Source organism: Hippoglossus hippoglossus, chromosome 3 (genome assembly GCF_009819705.1).
Source record: "Hippoglossus hippoglossus isolate fHipHip1 chromosome 3, fHipHip1.pri, whole genome shotgun sequence".
In the NCBI taxonomy this organism is placed as follows: Eukaryota; Metazoa; Chordata; class Actinopteri; order Pleuronectiformes; family Pleuronectidae; genus Hippoglossus; species Hippoglossus hippoglossus.
The window spans coordinates 30,793,098-30,815,301 of NC_047153.1; the positions used below are offsets into that span (position 1 = coordinate 30,793,098).

Sequence of the window (22,204 nt, forward strand, 5' to 3'; positions counted from 1 at the left end):
CTCTGAGCAAGTTTTGCGAATACAAAACCTTCCTTGTTGATTCCTTATTTATAAATCATAATAATTGACCCTTCTCCAGGTGTCCTGTCAAATTTCTTTTGGTGATGCCATATTTTAATTTGTAGTACTGGGAGTGGCCACTGGAACAAAATGGTAAAAAGACTGAGTTGCTGCACTTTATCCAACTCTTAATACATCCAGAGTAAAAACACCCTCTGAGTTAGTGTTCTTTCGTTGTAGGAACTGTTGGGTTTCTCTATCATTTTTAAGGTTTCAACCTTACTATGTAAAATGCCTTGATATACTTTTAACTACACACTGGGCACCACTAGCATACAGTGACTAGGTAAACTGGCCCATCAATATTAACATTATTTATGGATGTGCAATAGATTGGGACTTGTTAACACTCCTTCTAAAATGGAAGTCACCATGTCCAGGTGTTGTGTGACTGATGTGTGTTTCCTGCCTGCAGTGCTCTGACCTACCAGTGACTGGGCAGTCCAGTGTGAGGTTGGTGCCTGGCCGAACACTGACTCGTTCCCCAATCACAGCCCTCAAGCTGTGTCCCAACACCAGCTCATGGTCTGAAACATTCCTCCATGACACTGCGATGGCCGGTGGCTCTGAAGGTCCCCAAGCAGAGAGAGAGCAGCAATCAGTGGAGCAGCAATGAGGGTGAAAATGTCATTTCCTTTTCAGTGCTATTGACATTCCTTTAAAGTCTTGTATTTTAAAGTCATCGTCTAACTATAGGAGCCTCTAAAGTTACTGACCACATCAACAAATATAATGTAGTTTAATATTTATATACAGGGATATTTTCTTAATAACTGTGGGTTAGCAGGAATATCAGTAGTATAGTCAGTCAGTCAGTCCGCCAAATTGAAGTATTGGAACTATCTGGAACACTAACATGATGGACTGACATACAATTAGTTTGTGGTTACCAGAGTTTCAAATCGAAATCACTTTGTTCTTCTAACTTTTCATCTAGCATCATTATCAGGTCAAATTGATGGTTTCTGACTAAATCACTGCAATTCTAACAACATCCCATCCTGTTTAAGTTCAATGCTTATCATCATGTTTCATTATGATTAACAATAGAGTAAGATGATGAACATGGGAAACATTATACCTGGTACTAATCATTTATATTTATCAATTGACTGACTTATTATTATGTTATTTTCAGGCAAAGCAAGTTTATTTGTGAAGCACATTGTAACAAAAACACAGCTCAAAGTGCTTGACATAAATATATAAAAGGTACTAAGTGAAAATGTGAAAGTACCATTAAACAATAGAAAATAAAAAAAGTTGAATGTACAATGAAAAAAGAAAAGAAATACACGATTTTACAGTAGAGTGCAGTGTAAGAGAAAGTCCACTTTTGATTTCATAAAAAGGCTGTGGAGAACAAACAGTCTTCAGCCTTATTTTAAAAGGACCAAGAGTAGCAGTAGATTTGATCCAGTTACATGGATCACGGAAAAAAAAATTTTTTTTGTTAAATTCTGGAAACAGGAGGCAGATCTGTCACAGACTACGGGAGGTAGGCTGACTTACACCAATGTCCTCTTGTAGTAGGTGTTTGTTTGTGTGGAGGAGTTATCCTGTTTTGAGAAAGAGCTAACATATGCATCTTTTGTTGTGTAACTGTACATAAATGATCAAACTCGTTCCTCCTGCGCAGATTCATTAAATTATCGATCTATCTTGGTATTGACACTGAGCGATGCGAGCATGTTAGCATTCTGACATGCACATCGAGTTCCAAGCACTGTTGTGCAGCGCAGCCTCATTGACTTTTAAAGGGAACACACACTAGGTGCAATATGTCAGTGTCAAGAGCAGGAAAATGATCAATCAGTTTAATCCACACTGATTCTGACATTGCTCAGAAACAGCTGTTCTGCCAACAGCTCAGGACATAATGTTTTCATCAGGCTGAGTAACACCAGAAATAATACAAAATTGACATAACTTCAAATCTCAAAGCATAGAAAAGAGGGTGCTGCTTGCCGTGAAGACCAACCTGTAATCCGCTCCTTGTGGATTGATAAATTTGTTAAAATGTTAATACGGCTACTTATTGCATGAAAACAGAAACAGAGAATCGTATGTATGTAATGTATTTAATTTTAAGTTTACTTAAAATGTTGAGGGAGTATTAAAATGTTGTCATAACGACAACTGAAACTTGAGTCCAGTAGTAGAAAGCACACACCTGCCACAAGTAGCTGAGATGTCTCTGAGTCTGAGCCATGCATGTTGGCAGCTGTGCACGTGTACTGGCCTCTGTCAGACACTCTGGGCTGAAGGATGTGAAGTCCTCCGGAGCTGTCCCACGAGACCCTGCAGACAGACAGGGAAAACATATTTGGTCTAACCAGCTGTTCTCAACAGATTAGAAGCTAAAAAGCTGCCCCCACTACTTTCTGAAAGAGACAGCTTAAACAGAGGGGGTGGCTGAGTGAAGGGATTCATATTTGGTTAGATACAGAAGGAAAAAAAGAAAATAACAGACATAAATAAATAAACAGATGATTTTTGACTCTTCACATTCTGCATCAACTGCAGAATTCTGTATGAACAGTGGAGCACTACGACTGCAGCCACACCAGATGACGTCTTTTACCTTTAATTCTTCTTCATTTAGAAGAGAGCACTCAATAACAATGAATTGGGAAGGCAGAACTTTCACATATCCTTCACGTATCACTTTTGTCAGAGAAGGTGCTGTATTAAACAAGTGTTAATGGTGGTTTGTCCATAATTTCTATCTATTATAACTACATGGTACTCATCTTAGTAATTGCTGATACACAGTGACATCACTGCAACAGCCAGGACAGATGAACCAGAAAGATCATTTAACAGTTAGTCTAAAACACTTGTATTTGGAGGTAATAATTCCTCACAGTCCGAGCACCAGTAGAATAACTAAGGGAGGCTTTGGCTCACAAGGCAGAGCCAGTCCTCCTTTAACTAACATGCTCCCCCCATCAGGTGAATGTATGTGCAGGGGTGAATGAGAGGTTTTGGACGAAATCATGACAGGTTATGCTTTACATTATTTACTTTTATTGTTATGGTGATTTTGATCGTGAAAAGAGAATTGGATACCATGTTCCAGGAAGGCATCTGACTCATCGGTACTACTTTTGCTGACTGTGTCCATATGTAGGGCATTAGGGACGTGTATCTTATGTGCACTAGGAAATTGTGTTCAATATGCCAAAATCCCCTGACAAATCTGGTGGCTTGATATGAATGATGTGTGGGAGAGGAACTCTCCACCAGGCAAGATGGCCACAGACCCTTCACCACCCATTTTTTGTAATAAAAAATAAATAATATGTGTGGATACAGGCTTTTCTGTGAGTCAAACAGTAGAAGATGTACATTGATTTTTACATCATTATTCACTCCTCCTTATATTTGACGTAGATGTAATACTCCCCTCACTAATAATAAAGTAATATTAATAATAACTTAATAATATTTGTATAGTACTTTTCAATACAAGCAACAAAGTGCTTAACAACAAACAATCTAAAACTCACAAACAATTAGAATAAAATAATAAATAATAATAATAAAAACAGAGATGATAAAAGCAATAGACATCATGATAAGAAGTGAGATAAAATGGGTAACCGATTCTGCAAGTCTAATCTGCTCTGGCAGATTGTGCCAAAGTGTAGGCAAAGGCTCTGTGAACTTTGGTTTTCAGTCGAGAGTTTTGAATGGTTATCAATGACCTACAAGGATGATCTCAGACTGTGTCACGGCTCGTAGGAGGATACAAGTTCTAAATATAGGGAGAACAGAGAACTCCTCTTTGACCTGACTTTAAATTTGATACACTACTGTTCTACATGAGTAGTTGTTCTTTCATAATTTATAGTATCTTGACATAATTTACAGTAGTTGGGTATTGAATGCATCTTGATACACTTGGCTTCACTCGGGGGAAATATCTCAAATATATGAGGGTATCTGGGTGTTCATACGAAATAGATTTTTAGAATTATACCACTGTGGTTGTACGCCTCCACCAGCCAGTACAGTTTCCATCTAAATAAAAAAACATTCCAGATTCATATATACATTCATACCGTTTATCTTTGAGTCAGCAAGACAACTGATCAAAAGATGAGGAAATTCCCTCAAGGTGCTCTTGATATCACATTCAAGAGGCCAAAACATGATCTGTGGAGTCACGGTGACATTTACCTTTGACCACCAAATTGTCATCAGGTCATCCTTGAGTCCAAGTGAACGTTTGTGCCAGATGCAATGACATTTCCATTGGTCATTCCCAGCATCAATGTCATGTGACCTTAACCTTTTGACCTTCGACCACCAAAATCGAATAAGTTCATCTTTGAGTCAAATTAAATGTTTGTACAATATTTGAAGACATTGAGACATTTGACGGAATCTCTAGCTGATCTTAACATATCGTATTCAAGAAAAACATAAAACATAATTTGTGAGGCCAACATGACATTGACCTTTGACCCCAACATTCTAATCAGATCATCCCTGAGTCCAAGGGAATGGTTCTGCCAAATTTGATGAAACTGCCTCAAGGCGTTTTCAGGATATTGTGTTCACGTGAATGGGACGGACGGACATACAGACAGACGACAACCCGGAAACCTAATGCCTGCAGCCACTGGCTGTCCCCACATAGGAAGGAACATTTTTTTTGCTGTTTTCCCTCAATTATAATACAGAGCTAAACATTTTGTCCTCAAATGACATGAACAAACCCCAGTAAATCAGAATAAAGTTATTTTAAAAGGTCAAACTTAGCACATGTTGTGGAGAGCCATCATACTTAGTTCACTCCATGTAGCAAAGGACACATGCAGAATATTGTGTTTACAGCCCACATGTCCTGTAAATGTCAATCCAGTGTCTGTCTCACTTTGGCTTCGAGTTAGTGTCTTTCTTCCTCTTTGACAGGGGTGGGGAGACAATTGAAGAATACAAAAAGCACCAAGCACCTAAGAGATACAATCAAAATCTCATGACAGCAATTTATGTTTTCTGGGCTAATAGAAAATAAAATAAAATAGTCCTTCAGGGTAGTCTTTCCAGCTATATGTCTGTGAGGTTTGTTAGAGGTAATGAAACAAATATTCTGACAGAGCCAATGTCACGCAGGCTTGGCTGAAAGCTCATTTAACATGAGAATTAGTGAACGAGACTTGTTGCTGCTGTGGAACTTCTTCCAAAGTGTCAACTTTGGAAGAAACATCTTGGAGTAGATTACTGATTACGTACAAATTATTATTTGAGGGATCACTGATCAGTTTGATATGAGGGATTGCTGTCTGTAAGCTATGCATTGCTCTTCTAAAGTTGAGGATTAGTTCGAGCCAGATGTTTAGGGCAAATCAACCCTGAGTAACATCAGCCAAGCACTACCATTTGACATCAGATGGTTTACCAAAGAGAAGCTGTTTGAGCTATCACATTAGAGAGGTTAGTGTTATATATGTTATCAATAATGAAATAATGCCCTTGAAGAATGTTGTAAAAATTGTAATGCCTCTTGAGTGTCCAACCCCTGCTCTAACATTATCTTGTGGTTAGAACAAAAGGGAAATTTGTTGTCTGTCTCCATCAAAAATCCGATCAATCAATTTAGTATATTGGATCCACTGCAGATACGTCCACAAAATGTTGAGACCAGCTGAGCAGCAAAGCAGGAGAGAAAATGAATGAGGCTTCACATGTCATGAGTTTGTCTCTGGAGCGAATGTACAGATATGAAACTATAAGTGTGTCTTTATTGTCTGGGGTGCTTTATAATTTTTTCAACAAGTGTTATGCTGCCAGGACATTTTTCTAGAAAAGGTGCATTTAGTTAAATAAAAACAGAAAACCGGGGAGTTTTATACAAACACAGGAAAACTGGTTGTGCTCTGGGTTTCCAGGAATGTGATCGAGCAGCCATATGTAGCATGACTGAGTATGAGCTTAATACTATTAAAAAGGTTAGATACTCAATGCCCCATATTGCCTACAAACAGGTGAGGCCAGCAATGTTTCTGACAAGGGTAATGGACAAGCAATTTTCTTTTTCTTTCTAAAAACTGTAATACAAACAAAGTCTAAAATCTAAACTTGCACTTTCCTTGAGGCAAAAAAAACAAATTTTAAAACATTTAAAATAAAATGACACTGGGTTTATCAGATTTACAAACCAAGAACATCAAGAATCTATTTTTTTTCCTTTCTGAATTATAAGATGGCAAAACGTTTTTAGTTAGTTGAGCACTTACTTACTTACTTCTGGAGCTTTTACCCCAATCTCACAGCCTTCCTGGCATCATAGTCAGAATATAATGTATACTGTGTATGATGTACAGAAAAGCACTCTCTCTAATGCAGTCAGTCATGATGTGATTGACAGGCCCCTCGAGCTAAGTTGCGAAGGCCTCCATATGCAGCTGCTCCCACACATAAAAGACAGGAGCAGTGAGTGGCAGCTCTCAAACGTCAATCTGCACCTCAAAAGTAGGAGATGAGCAAAATAAATTCAAGGACTTTAAGTTGAGAGGACATTACAGATCACTTTCCCCAAAGTATGGTCTGCTTCTTTCTCAAATCATTTTTTTTTTTTCACGATAGTCATCGATATTCAACTCGGGCTGTGTAATATAATGATATACATCATGTGACCATAGAAAAGTCTATTGTTCAATATTATTGTGTTACAAATCACAGTCTTAATGGCTTTTCTTCCAGGTACAAGCATGAGGACAACACAACAAACACAGAGGAAAGGTTTGGCTAAGTCTGAGATAGACCAGAGAACTCTACTTATAACTGTAACTAAACTATAACCTCTTTTCCCACCTTAACAAGGATTGTGTCAAACAATACAGAGTCTACAGATGACAGTCCCAAAAGTACAGTCGAGAGCAAAGAACAGACCCCAGACTCAGATGATGTGAGAGGCTTTTGCCTATGATGCAACATAGGACAAAGAATCACAATGATGGAAGGAGCTAAGAGCTGCAACTGTGACTTACATCTACAAAGTATCAACCCAATTTATTCGCCTGGGAAAAGGTTTGAGTAACAATACACATCATTATGTGAATATGCTATGACCTCTATTGGGACGTGACAATGTGGTCATATTGCACAGCCTTGATCACACTCCCAATAGCAAAGAGTTTTCACCATGTATTGCAATGTGACCGTAGGCTGCTAACAATGTGTATCCCATCTTAAAAATATGATTATAAAATTGTCAATAAAAAGATAAATTAAAGGAACTGAAACTGAAAAATAAGGGTACACAGATCTGATTTGTTTATGGATTCCTCTGGATTCAAATATTAACAAGTTGTATTATCAAATACTATATATCTAAGTAGAATGACAGTAAGACCTCCACCCACCAGTCCCCTTGTGAAACCACATTAACATTCCTGAGATCTGGATTTTTATTTGCACCAAATTGCTGGATTTTTTTTCATTCACTGACAAATCATTGAAAGTGTTAAAAAAAAAAAAAAACGCCCTATTTTACAATGTTATAGAAAGTACAAAAAATATTACTGGATCCCCCCGATGTGGGGACCAAAATTTAGTGGGTCCTTACTCTCACTTCATGCAGAATTTCTCCACATGCCTCAAAGAAAAGGAACCAGCAAGGCTGAAAAAACACTGAAGTGTGAGACTGTTTATTACAGTTACACATAATGTTTGCAAAAAATAAATATTTATTTAAATTCAAATTAGTTCACATCTGATTTGAAAGCTTTTCTTGCACAACTATGTAAAGTAGCTCTGGTCAGGCCTAAAAAATGCTGCATTCACCACGGACTAAATAAGCGGCTTTCATACCTGCTCAGTTCACTTGGTGTGGAGCCCATAAAAAAAGAGAGTTGCCGTTTAGTTTTGGTTTAATTCATGTTACAGCAAGAGAACATTAAGTCAGTGACAGTCATCTTGTTCGTATGAATCACCAAATCTACATGAAACCACATGTAAAGTTTACTGATGTTGAAAATGGAGCTCAAGTAAGGATGATGGGGGTAAAAAACATGGTGTAATTTATCCTTATTGACAATCAAGAGTAACATTTTCAATTTCTCACGTGTGAGTGATGCAGTGGTTGTTTCATCGTAGGTATTTCACACAAATCCACCATGGGTAACTAATTTAATTAAACCATGTTCTGTTTTGATTTGACTATTTCAACAAAACACACTTAAAGCATTTTGGTGTCAGCTGTATTATCTGGTCTATGTTATCAAGCTCAAGAAAGTTTCCAGTATTTAGAGAAAAATGTCTTTCATTGGTCAGAACAAACACCAGTATGTTACCTGTCAGTGAACTGCAGCAGAGCTCCATCTTTGGTCCAGTTGATTTTGGGAGGCGGGCTGCCCTCTACAGGACAAAGGATGGTCAGCGATCGGGTGGCATTGGTGAGGAGGGCGCTGTGTCCAATGGTGACGGTGATGTTCTTCTGAAAAGCCAGTGGAAGGTTCTGTTGCTGCCTGATGATCCGTGGTGTGTTCACAGGTATGTCGAGTGAAGAGCGCTCTGACCAGTTGGGCAGACTGTCTATGGGAAAAAGTCATATCCAAACACAAGATTTCAAATACTGAAACCAAGACCAGATTATTGGTCTGTCATTGCCAAGGAGAGGACTTGTCTTTTATTACAAGTTATCCATGTATCTGTAAATAGATTCAAAAGCTCTGATTTGTAAACTAACCCCAACCCCTGCACAGAGTGATTTGTCCCTTTGCAGGTGGGACAGTGGAGTTAAAGAGGCCACAGTCTGAAATAGAGGGGCCCTCAGAGAGCCCAACCTAACCAAAGAAAGAGAAAAGACAAACTGGCATCCTCTCAATCAAATCTACTCCAAACGCAAATAGTTTCTTCCTTAAAAAGTGAACTAAATATTTACAAAAAATGATCCATCATGTTTACCACCCTCTCACACCTACAATCAATTTAGAGTCTCCATTTAACCTAACTGCAATCTGCATGTCTTAGGACAGAGGAAGTAATGGAGAAGACCCGGGGAGAACAACCAAACACAGAAAGAATCCGGCTGAACTAGGATTCCAAAAAAGGAACCTTCTTGCAGAGAGGCTGACCACCATGCTAACCTCCTTTTCATGTTCATGCAATCGGTGAGAGTTTTAATATTTCACCTACATTACCTGTAAACCATATGATGGCCTGACTCGGGATTACATGTCTGATTTACTGTATAAACAGTTATAATCTGAGGACGATACAGTTTGTCATCATCTGGACATATCAAAATATGCAACTGATGACAAAGTAAAAGTGCTGAAATAAAAGGGAAAATAAAAGTGCTATATAAATAAAGTTTTAAAGTGCTCACTCACACTACTCCGCTCCTCCGCTCCCTTCACTGGTTACCAGTGGCTGCCCGCATCCGTTTCAAAACATTAGTACTTGCGTACCGTGCTGCGAAAGGGATCGGGTCCAGTCTACATCCAGGACATGGTCAAACGTTACACCCCAGCCTGTTCACTCCGCTCTGCTTCTGCCAATCGGCTTGTTGCTCCCTCACTGCGAGCTAAACACTCATCAAAATCACGACTGTTTGCTGTCCTGGCTCCTAAATGGTGGAATGAGCTCCCCATTAACCATCAGGACAGCAGAAAGACTACACATCTTCCACCACAGAATAAAAACACATCTCTTCCGACTATACCTTGGATAAAAAAAATAAAAAAATAAAAAAATAACTATATATAGTAGCACTTACTTATAGCACTTTGTAGTTTGGAAAATTGTACTTTCTTGATTCTTGTTGTTCTGGGTTTGTACCCTCATGGTTGAATGCACTTATTGTAAGTCGCTTTGTATAAAGCGTCAGCTAAATGAAATGTAATGTTATGTAATGCTATATAAAAAGTTTTAAAATTATTATTATTCAAATTCATCAATGTAATTAGATGGAAGCCACAGAAAGGTGGTGTAAAAAGAGAATTTAATGTTAAACACACTCTGCCATCTACCTTTAGCTTGCACTCCTCCCTCTGCAATCCGGGTCCAGAGCTGGGCAGCAGACATGTGGGTCAGCAGTGAGGAAATGAGCTCTGAAGCTTGCTCCTGCTGTATCTCTCCTCTGTCAGCCTGCAGGGTGATATTAATCAGCCTCTCCTTCAACCGCGGCTGCAGCGAAACCTCCTGGACACCAAGGGGCAAAAGAGATACACTGACGGGCCTGTACGGATTCAAGCTTGAGTAGTGACTGTGGCAACTCGGCAGCATGTCCTCCCTGTTGGGACCAGGAGTGGTAGTAGACAGTCTCCCAGTTGTCCTGCTGTCACCACCTATCAGCTGAAGGGTGAAGATATCTGAGGTGGGTCCAGTGACACATTTGTACACCCCAATGTCCTCTGTTGTCACAAAGTGAATCTTTAGAGAGCCAGATTTGGTGATGCCCAGGCGTTTGGAGCTGGGTATGGGGCGTCCGTCTTTCAACCAGCGGATGTATGCTTTGGGGAACCTTCTGACAGGGCATTTGATGACCAGGGAGGTGTTAGGTAGTAGGTAGGCATGGCCACCAACAGTCAAATGGATGCGTTTCTCCTTCTGGGTCTGGACGTAGATGTGGTGCTTACCCATTAGCATAGGACACCGTTTTACCCCACTCTTATAGCCCCGGGCCTTTGTTGGATGTCCCACTTGGTTCTTCACTGGAACCTTCTGAGTTTCTTTGGGTCTCCAATCTTTGCTGTGTTCTGTTAGAGTAAATAAAGAAAGAGAGGGTAATTTTTTTATGCAAAGGTCTGTATTTGTATTGAGAGAGAAGTCCTTAACAACAGAAAAACAAGCTTCCTTCCTGGTTACCTCTTAAATGACAAACATACTGTGTAAACTAGAGTGAATAGAAGTAAGTTAAATAAACTTATGTAAGTTGTAAACATTTTAAATGCACTTTGAGAATGCCCCCTGAGAAGTTAAGAAAAACCTTTTCATGTCACTAAGTAAGACACTTTATCTCATCTCATTAATAAAAATTAGTTGTTGCTTTTATATGCAGTTACATGCTTCAACAAATAAGATACCAAATATGATTTGGTCAACTCTAGAGCTGTGATCTCATGCAACAACATGCATTTTTTCTTCAACTGATTCAGATTTTCTCATGTCATTTAACATGGTTAGAGTTGGGGGGAGGGGGAAGATTAGGGGCAAAACAAATTAGTCAATCAGCAACATTTCTTGAACAGGTTTGATTTTTTTCCCCACGTTTCCCAAAAGCCTTTAGAGAGTTGTTTGTCCTCTTGAACCCTGTGTGTGTGTCCCACACCTTAAACTGCCAGAATCACTTTGATTGTGGAATTTGAGGGTCTTAGTCTTAATTTGTTGGAGAATAATGAAAACATATTGGATTCAGTGTTCAACAATTATGTGAGTAAAATGTTTAATCAGGTGGTGGATTAAAAAATGGGAATGCGAAAAATGCATGTATAAACCCACTATACTGAATATTATTCAAGCCTGTAGTTATTTTTTACAGTTCACCAGTCAATTCTCTACTTTCTAAGAAAGGGTTATATCTACACTCAATATTTGTATTTATTTATTTATAAGTAGGCTAGATAACGAATACAGTGCACCTCTCTGGTGTACTTCTCCCACAAAAATGTTGATTTTGGCTCTTGTAAATTCCATCTGTATTATGTTAACACCTGGTTCTCACACAGAGAATTCCCTGCACTAAACAGAGATGAGAAAAAGTCACATTAAATTAAAATTAGAGCTTACGAGATTTTGCAGAGAGTCCATGCTCACAACAGGACTACATTCTCTCAGAGGTCTTACCCAGTGGCAAGAGCCATTGGTCACAAACATACAATAATTTATCCGAGCTTTGGTAAGGTGGAAAACATTTTATGTCAACAAGGAGGCCTTCAGTATTTATTACAGCGTAGAGTGCAGTATATTTAATGTTTAGTAAAAGCCACAGAGCCTGAAGATGGACGAAGGCCAGGCTGTGTGACACCTTTAGTTGTGCACTGTTACATCAACGAAAGGCATAACACAGAATAACTCCTGACAAATGGGAGCAGTTTGGGTCAGTGTGAGTAATGATGATTGTAAACCATACTGATTGATGGTCATACTTAGACTATGAGAAAATGCAAACAAGACCTTCCCACTTCCCTCCTGTGGAATAACTGGGCTAAATGTGAAAAAACAAATACATCTGACATCACTAACTAAAATAAAATATTGTGAGATAAGGTCTGGGGTAAGTTACTTAATTTAAATATGGTTTGAAAGATGGAGTTGAAAAGCAGTTCAAGTCCATGGTGATTATTGCTCGATGGATAGGCCTGCTGAGCACTGACTTCATCAGTATGCTAGTAGAGTGGACACTTACCTCCTTTTACCTGAAGATGTGTATTGACATAAAGAAGGTTAAGCAAGGTGAGACAGCAGTGAAGTATTAGACTGAGCAGCATTTACAACAGCAAGGCCAATCACATTTGTAAAATGCATGCAGTTTGCAGTGGAAGAGGCTGTCAGGAGGTTCGGTGTGTCAAATCTCATCACAGGTCTACCGCTGTGCAACAAACAGCATCTGTCAGTATTCTCCTTTTCTGGCCTGGATTGAAGGTCTCAGCAAAGGACTTAGGCCACTTGTTCTTTCTACTACGGGGTTGGAGCTGTTACTGACAGAAAGTGTTAGTCTTGTTTTGTATTCACCACTGCTAGTTGAGTCGTGCCTGATAAGGGCCAATCAGGAGGCAAACGTGGGCATCGGCATCATTGTTTACAGCTCCAACCCTGCACCTTTAAAACTAAAATGGGACCAGCAAAGTTTTCAAAAGGGTCAAAAAATAAAAAGTTATAATAATAAAGTAATGTGGATGCCAGGTGTAAACCTAACAAATGTGATGTGTTGTGAACACTTGATGTAGTCAGGGAGAGAGATTAAAACCATGGCTCTTTTCTCACCACTGCACAGCTCAACAATCACCACGTAAAGTGGGTGTGATTGTTGAGTTGTTGGCTTTGGAAGGTTTAAGAAATGATATATATAGCATTATACCCTCTTAGCTCTGACCCGGCCTTCACCTTAATCCTAATTAGCCAATAGTGTTTGCGAGAAAGAGCACGGAGCAGCAGCTGGAGAGAGCATTTCATGAAGTACACTTGGACTGTGACTCTCAGGAGTCACCGTGACATTTGCAAGGCATTCAATCATGTGTTTTACAGTCTGTGTCCCAGCTGTGGTGAGTTACAGGGACTCATGCAGCATTACAGAAACAGCTTAAGAGGTGGCTCTCCCAATGTTGGAACAAGTTTGTGTGCATGTATTTCACATGCACACAGTTGATATGAATGCGCAGACAGTGGAAGAGAACTCCCTCCTGTAGCTTGGCCAAAGTCTTTATGGGAACTCATCAACACCAAATGAACAGCTGCTGAACTCAATTTTCAAATCTCCTTCCCACATATAGGGGCTGCACACACTTGTGAGCTGCCTGCATACAGACCACAATATTCGCCTCGAAAATGAAGATACGTTTGGCTGGGTTTCCAAAGGGAGCCTTTTTTTCCTCTAATGATTCATGCAAAAAGAGAGAACAGGATCTGTTGATGAGTTGATAAAGTGAGACCCTGTAATGGGGTGGATACATTAATTACTGCCCCAGGGGTGATCGCCTTCCTCCCATATACACACACAGTACCAACACTGTGCCCGTGGTAATGTATAATAAGGCTCTGGCCTCTCATCACTGCAGTTCTCCTTATAGAGACCTGATATCACTGAGAACAAGCCAATAACTCTGGATTGATCGGACACAATCTAGGAATGAGTTTTAAGAATGATTCACTCTGGTACTACTGTGTATGTGTCATTTTAGATTTAGTGCAACATATTGACACTCAAGTAGGCAACCGTATCATTTGTAAGTGAGGGTGCCTCCAAAATCTGGGTCTAAATGGAGACTTTTCTAAATAAGCCAATAATTATAAGGTTTGGGAGATTAGCAGATCTGTGTATCTTTAGTCAGTAGTTCTGAGCTCTCCCATCAGACAGATTTTAGTTTCAGGGAGCCAGAGACGGTGTGAATGATGACACCAGCCACACAGCCTGTCAAAGTGGTGATGTTCGGACCCATGACTGCTCAATTGTCATTTCTACAGTATTAGCCAAGTTCTCTGTAACCATTGCTGCACTATTAGATTAGTAATCTATAGCCTTTACAACATTCTTAGATCAGGGTTTTTCCTGCATAGAGAATTGTGAGGCGCCAAATTCTGTGCCGCCACCGCCTCCCTACAATATTCTAGTACAGTGTAAAAGCACTTATAGTGATAAGAAGTGGGTACCTCCTGTATGATAGTCCTGGAACTTAAGGGAAAGGTAACGGTGCACACACACACCCAGTGCGAATGTTAGAGACACAGAGAGAATTAGTTAATTACTGACAGAACCGGTATAAAATGTAAAATATAACTTTTTTACAGTCCAAACATGTATGAAAAGACCCGTTAACACTATAAGCCGACTTGAACATGGCTCCCTGGCTGTGCGCCCTCGGGTTTGGGCAGTGGAATTGTCTAGGGCCCCTGGGTCTGTACCCTGGCGCCGTGTGCTGGACCTGTGCATGATGGCTCCCTGCGCGTCTGCCCCAGGCCTGGAACAAAACAACCCCCCATCCCCCAGGCTGACGGCTCAGAACCACCCCCGCATCATTTTTGGCCAGGAAAAACTGAGATGAGTGCTCAGTACTTATGGATCACATCAGAATGTTCTTTGAGCTTGGACTTCATTTGCTCTCAACACAACTACAATGGGCCTCATTCACTAACATGTGCACAGAAATGTTCTTACTCTCCACACAAAATAAGTGTGCAAGCAAAAACGCTGCTGGATCATGACACGTGCGCACCAGCCGATTTTGATCTCACCACCATGCGATTGTTTGTGAATCTGAATAATTCTGAATTGACAGGGGCGTGTCCGCTCTCTGCAATTAGCATACAGCCACGACTCTATTTCTCCATATAAGGACATCCGTTTGTCATGAAGAGAGCGGTGTACTGAACAGTTGAAGTTATGAGAGACGGCCCCAAAAGGTAAAAAACACAAGAATCTCACAACAGCAGAAAAGGAAACAATTGCGTACAGTGACAATGTTTTAAAAAAAATTAAGCCTGGGCTGCAATAAGTGAGGTGGTGAATGCTGTGTCCTGCACAGAGCTGAGCACTAGAGCTGTGGACATTTCTCTTAGATGCATCGCGATGTGGACGTGGACTCTGATGAATAATTATAACACCGCTGCTTCAGGACAGATGCACATTAAAGGTCCGGTCGTCCTGTGTCAGAGTCTCTGTCAGAGTCTGCATCATTCTCACTCCCCCTCTGACCTGACAATACAGGGGGGGGAGTGGAAGTGTTTGAGTCCTCAAAACACTTTTGGAGTTTCAGGGGACAGCCAGGCCTTCATCAGTTGTGCATACGCACAAGAACGCTCTAGAACATATTGATGAATCCCAGATATGTGCTTCGAACGTTCGTACGCACTGTTTGTGAATGAGGCCCAAAGTTTTGTGAATGTATATTGCACAGTTGACAAAGGACTCTGTGGTGGCAGTAGTAAGTGTATGCAGGACCACATATTACCATGAAAATGTACACGCACAGACTCACAACGGGAAAGCAATACCAGCCCCACAGTCATAGGAAGTGTGTTTACATTCAAGTCATTGCTTTTCAACCATGCTTCTACAAGTTCAATGAGACCGTGGGTACACAGTCAACTCACATCAGCTCAAAGCTAATTGCAACCATATTGCCAAAAATACCAAAAAGACCTGCTTAAATGAATATCAGTCATAAACATACATGCCTTCCTTAGTATCATCAACCACAACAAAGAGGACAACTATATGTTTGAGTCTTTGTATGAACTCTTACTGGGACAGGCCATCATGTGGCAGGTTCGCACAAGAGGTGGGGAGGGTAATCCTGAGCACTGCTCCCTGTCCAGTGTCACCTGGTGGCCCACAGCTGTCAGCTGGCGACATCGCTGCTCCCTCCGCTGGATCCCCAACCCACAGGACACGGAGCACTGCAGAGTAAAAGAGAATTCAACTAAATGGGAATGATTTTGCAATCTCACCACTCGATGATACTAAATCCTTCACAGTGAATTATTATTATTAAGATAAAGGAAGGATTTTGCTTAGAGTTGAAAGAAGGTTGAACATTTATTGCTGAAAAAACACAGGATGCTCATGGAACAATGGCACAGGACATGAATTGTACACTGCAGAACTGTCCAGTATTAATGTGAACAATTCTGCAGGGTAGAAATTGTATGGACACATATTGACTACAGTAAGATTTTCATACACATCTTAGCCATTACAAAATAAATTGTCATGAGAAAAATGACTGTAGGAGAAATGTGTATAAGACTGTGTTTGTGAATGTATATTGTGATCAAATCAAAGAGTAAAGAGGATAAATCACAAAATCCCCCTGCATGACCGCTTGGTCATATAAATTATGACACATTTAACTTTGGGCAAAATTGAAAGAGAACATAACCTTAAATATCAGTTTGAGTTAGTTACCCCTGTAATGACAAATCTATGCTACAGATCACAGCAGTTAGTTGATTGCGCAAGCAAAATAACTTAATGGATGAATTTTCACCAAACTTGGTGTAGGTATTTGTGGGCATGGAGGTGGCTCAGTGAGCACCTCCAGGTGAACCAGGGAGAGGTGATGGCACAGCTGAGACTAGTTGGCCAACCAACTCTCTCTGGATTCAAAAGGCAGCGGTGGAGCTGCCAGGGAGAGACATGAGGGAGAGAGAAACACATGGGGAGGAGACACAAGCACAGAGACAGATCTAAATAACTGAATCAAATAAAGAAACCTGAAAAGGTTATGTGTGGGACAATTTATTTTTAGTTTGATTTATGTTTGCTCCTATACAAGTACGCTGAAAAGCAACATGTTTGTCTCTGGCTGTGTTTGGGAGACCCCGGTTGCATCGTCAGTTGCCACAGTATTACTTGGGAGTGTTTCTCCAGATGAGTAACTTTTAGACCAGAGCGGCCATGTGGGTGTGGAGGACAACATCCCTGCAGTAGTGACATGTATGCTTGTTGCGTGAATGTGCACAGCAGAAAATATTGACTTGAAGCCGAATCCTGCCTGGCAAAGATAGTAACATCTTTTTTTAAAGGCCACCGATGTGAGTTTTGCTGGTGGTTAATCTAAATGACAGACAATGCAGTGTAGTTGTGTGGGAGAGAGGAAGAGCGAGGCAAAGATCGCCATCCCCCTCTTCTTTTTGATTCCATTTGGTTTAAAAGAACTTTAGATCCTGCTATTTTGGGCAGCACATGTTTTAGCAGCACACACAGATTCTCTCTCTGCACATGTAGCACTCTCTCACATAGGGGGTGGGGGAATAGCTGCGAGGTGATTGCAGAATTGACAGGTTATCAGGGGAGACTCCTTTTTGGGTCATTGTGATGGCATCCCCCTCATCCTCCTTCAGATCGCCACATGATCACACCTGTAGAGAAGTCTTTGTTGCCAGAGCCAAGTACTCTTTGTGTTTTTTATGAAAGACACAGAACATCACAGAAATTCAGCAATTCAACATGAGCTGACAGCAAAAGGGAAGGCTTTCAGACAAATGTTAAGACTTTTTTGTCTAGATGAATGCATTTGGTCACGTACGAAAGCAGCACAAGCAGATTAATCCATTCCTTGTCCTAATAGAACAGGACGATGGAAGCTTTGTGATACATTGACTAATGAGAGCTATATGGAAAACTTATTTCCTGGACGTCCTGGATGTTAACTTCTAACATGCTTTCCAGGCAGGAACCCACACACACACACATCATCTCCAGGCAAGCCATTGTTAAACTGTTGATGGCTCTCATTGAAGATTCATGTCAGTGGTAGGTCTCATGCTCCTTGGGTTTACGATACAAAGGCTATTCTAAAATAACTGTGTATTTACTACAGTTGCTCTCAGAATGTGAAACATTCATGTTTTAAAAGTAGCCATGGAGAATTGTAAAAAAACTGCAACTGTCATGAAGATTTGGAAGCAATCAATGGAATCCAATAATGCTCTCTCCTAACGTCCCCATTCATCCCTCCCAGTTCTCCTGTCATTGCAGCTATTTCACAAGTACTCAGGTTGTCTTTGGAATCCCTTCTTTTGTAAAACTGATGCTTAATATACAAAAGTATCTCGCTAAAAAGAAATCATCTTTGTTGAGGGCTGTGTTTTCTTCTTGGAGAAGTGTCACTTCAGGTCTCTATGAGTTTACACAGTTCATTCATGAGATGTATTTTTTCCCCGTTGTCTAAAAACTTCCTGCAAACCATGCCTTCTTTGTCCAGCAGTTTATACTCATAATCATATGCAGTGCTGATAGGATATGACAGCGCACGTTGCTTTGGGCTTTTTGGCTCTCCTCTCCTTCAAAGGTTAACACCGACAAGAAAGTTTGGTATCGTCAATGGCAAAAGTTTGAACCCCAGAGTACACTACAGTTCTTGAAAAATGGATTTATTTTGCCCCATGCAACCAAACCGTACTCACCTTTCCCCATTCTCCTCCTGCCGTGTAGGGCAGGCAGTCAGTGTTGCTGCAACCTCTCTCAGTGGCAGGTTTGGGGCCCCAGCAGGATCTGTCTCCCAACCTCCTAAAGGCCCCTGTGGACAACAGCTGCTTACAGTAAACCTTTCGCATCTGGACACCCCCACCACAGGACTGGGAGCACTGGGAACCAAAAGAAGAAAGAAGTAGGAAAGAGGTTTTATTATATGCAGTCAAATACAATAGACAAACACACACACACACACACACACACACACACAGAGAAAAGTCCATACCAGCTGCCAGGGTTCAGTCTCCCAGGCTGAAGGACAGTCAACCTGGTTGCACGGTTGCAGAATGGCAGGTTTGAATTCCCTGCACTCCTCCTCAGAAACACTCAGAATATCCTGCTGGTCAATGGACAACAGACGCATGCAAAACACACTCCTGGTCTGTATTCCAACGCCGCAGGATGCAGAGCAGCTGGTCCATGCTGTCACCTCCCATCTGCAGTGAGAGATAATACAAAAAGTCAGACACAAACCACTTCTAAATATTAGGCTTTTAGGGGATGGAACATGGAATTGGTGTCGGCTAGTTACTCTTCATGGGACATCATAATATCCTGTACCATTATAAGTTACTGATTTTTAAATTGATTAGAATACTCCAACGTTGTAAACAAAGAGATTGGTAGAATATGTATTTCTCAAAATGTCTTTGCCCTGTGAAATGTCTTTCTTCTGTCCTCCTACACACAATGTGTGGGAGAGATGATGCACAGATCTCCCTGGGCTTGTAATGGAATGCTCTGGATTGCTTCATGTCCAGTGAAAAAAAGAGGGCTATGAAGATTTGCCTTCCGAATCATCGGCAAGAGATGGGAGAGAGACCCACAAATGTAGTATTTTCTCCATTAATAAGGAATTAAAATGTGTTTCAATGTGTAATGGAAGTAACAACTTTTTGCATGATAATCCCGTATTTTCACATAATTTCACATCGCACCCCCCTATTTGAAGATACTAGATGCACTTGATTAAACCAGCATAAAGCAGCGATGCTACTGAACTTAACTGCTCTCTGTGAGCTTTTGATGTATGTGTAAAATTATGCAGAGCATCCAAGCTTAATTTCCATTGGATGAATGGAAATGTCATTAGCATATATGTTATTTGGATATTATATGTTTGTCACTTTAGTAACTGCAAACAATAGCATTGGTTTATTTAAAATCTCAACAATGTTATTGCAATGACATCCCCTGCAAAACCTTTTGTTGTGTCTGTTTACATCGACGACTACTGATGATGTAACAGCTTCTTGAAGGGCTGTCCCAATTTGTTTGGGAGGATTTCAACCACTACCCCTCGTACCTGTTTCAAGGGACAAGATAACCCTCGAAAACAAGGGGTAGGGGGAAGGGGTGAAATGGGATTGGGCCTAAGGGTGTCGTAGTGCTGAAATTGTATATGCACATTATGAACAAACTCATGACAGAGAAGAGTTTAGTCTGTGGTCATTAACTAAATGTGCACATTACACACTGTAATGGAGAACCACATTATTAAACAGTGACTGACTCACAACTATGAAACACAAAGTAATTATCACACTAATCACAACCACGTTCCTGTAGTTATTGTAATGTGTTCACACTGCGCCACTGATTTACAAGTGCCAATGGTCAGATGTGGCACCTCTGCCACTTGTGTGGTAGTTTTTCAACTGAAGCAGTTTAGTTTTTGGATAAACTGAAAACTTTAAAAGCATCCATCAGCTGTTGGCAATAGTGATTTTCCAACAGGCTTAAGCTGCCACAGCAGGCTTTCCCAAAATAATATGTTGCTTTTGAGAGTTTCTTGCATTCTGAGCTGGAGATTTGACGTAGAAAACCTCTTAATCATTTATAGCAGATAGGTGAAGGCGTATATGACCTTCCCTCATCAGTCCTATCTTCTTGTGGGACTACTGCTGGGATGTATCTCGACCGGTGTCAGAGTAAATGTTTATAGTCTGAGATCGTTTTGCACTCTGTTGCTCACATTCTGCTTTCAAATGATCTGATTAATAAATGGCACAATAACTAATTCTTCAATACCTTTAAGTCAGTACATAGCAGTACTTCATTCCCAGTTACGCTGCTAACTAGTAGTATGCTATTCTATACTGACATATTGATAATTCTGATCCCATACATTTCTGTTTTGGGGCAAGGGAACAACCATTAGGTGTTTCCATTCATTGTCAAATATTAACCCTCCAATGTTGAGCTGGTACCCTAACCCATCTTTTCTATGTGTTGTGTTTCTCCACTTTAAATGGCTTGAGAGAAAGGAAGGTATTCACTAATATTGTATATGCAATGCTTTAACTGTTTAACAGCGTTTGCCTTAGTTTCATTGTATTTGTAGTGAATATGTCCTATACTTCCAGACATTTGATGCACTTTGCATCATTTGAATATAGTCAGAAACATTTTCTGCCATTAAATTAATTTTTGTAATTCTACACTGTAAATTATCAAAGCAACAATACTGATAGACCTGACCATATTCATTTACTAATTAAAGCTTTTTTGTTATAGACTATCTGGACTTTTCCTCTTTGTTTTGGAGTAGTAGGAATAGAATCAAGTCAAACGGGGGGGGGGTAAATTAATTAAAGTTGATCCGGTCTTCAACAGCTAATGAAACTCAGTTGGTCCAGAAATGACAGTAGCTGAAATGTTGAGAAATCAAACAGGTGGATAACCTGGATGTAGAAAGGTTTTTAAGAAAATGTTCATAAAATCATCAAGGTGAATTTATATTTGGGTACAAAACCTGAGTTGACATGGCTTTTGATGACACTTGACCTCTTCTACAATTTAAGAACCACATACAGAGACCTGGTTTCTTTATTGCTTTCATACGATTCGTAGCGTCAGACCAAACACAAGGCCAGAGAGGAATTCCCACTGAGAAGAATGATGGATAGACATTACTTCCAGAGAGAGAGTCAGGGAGACAGGGTGAGTGGGAGAGTTATAGACATGCAGAGTTGAAGCGGGAATAGGGGAGTTAACAAACCTTACTGTGTTCCCACTGTTGGCCTCCCAAAATCTAAGGCAATAGACGACACCCTGTGTGTGTGTGTGTGTGTGTGTGTGTGTGTGTGTGTGTGTGTGTGTGTGTGTGTAGCTGTTTCCTGTAAATGTCTATTAGAGGAGGAGAGAGCGGTAAATCACAGTGTGATTCAGATATGCCTGAAGTTTGCAGGACTACTAAATGGGCAAATGTCCTTCTGCTGTTTGGAAATGCAGTGACTTATAGCATGCACATGCGCACGCACGCACGCACACGCACACACACACATTTGATTGTGGGCTCAGTAATAATCAATAATGTGTGTAAGCCTGCCATCATAGGGACAGTGGTTTCATAACCTTCCAAATGAGAGTGAACGTAGCTTAACCATGCACTTGCACATCATAGGTGGGCTCCCCTACACTTTAAACATGAATACATTACATTTCATACTTGAGTTTTGTGGTCAGTTTGTCCCCCTTACTATGTCTAACCAT

The 22,204-nt window shown here is 40.4% G+C and overlaps 1 protein-coding gene across 4 annotated transcripts in view; it reads right to left on the reverse strand.

The window, feature by feature from the left end:
- The window catches only part of adamtsl3 (ADAMTS-like 3), a 198,397-nt gene that overhangs the window by 13,725 nt on the left and 162,468 nt on the right, over positions 1-22,204 (reverse strand). For 3 of the 4 annotated variants that reach the window (XM_034581509.1, XM_034581511.1, XM_034581512.1), the window contains 7 exons: positions 18,936-19,146; positions 18,643-18,822; positions 15,978-16,131; positions 10,047-10,775; positions 8,367-8,607; positions 2,234-2,361; positions 489-626 (listed from right to left, as the gene is read on the reverse strand). In XM_034581509.1, coding sequence (XP_034437400.1) covers positions 489-626; positions 2,234-2,361; positions 8,367-8,607; positions 10,047-10,775; positions 15,978-16,131; positions 18,643-18,822; positions 18,936-19,146 — 1,781 coding nt within the window. Of the gene's footprint in view, positions 1-488; positions 627-2,233; positions 2,362-8,366; positions 8,608-10,046; positions 10,776-15,977; positions 16,221-18,642; positions 18,823-18,935; positions 19,147-22,204 lie in introns of those variants that run through there. The other variant, XM_034581513.1, reaches the window with a different exon arrangement.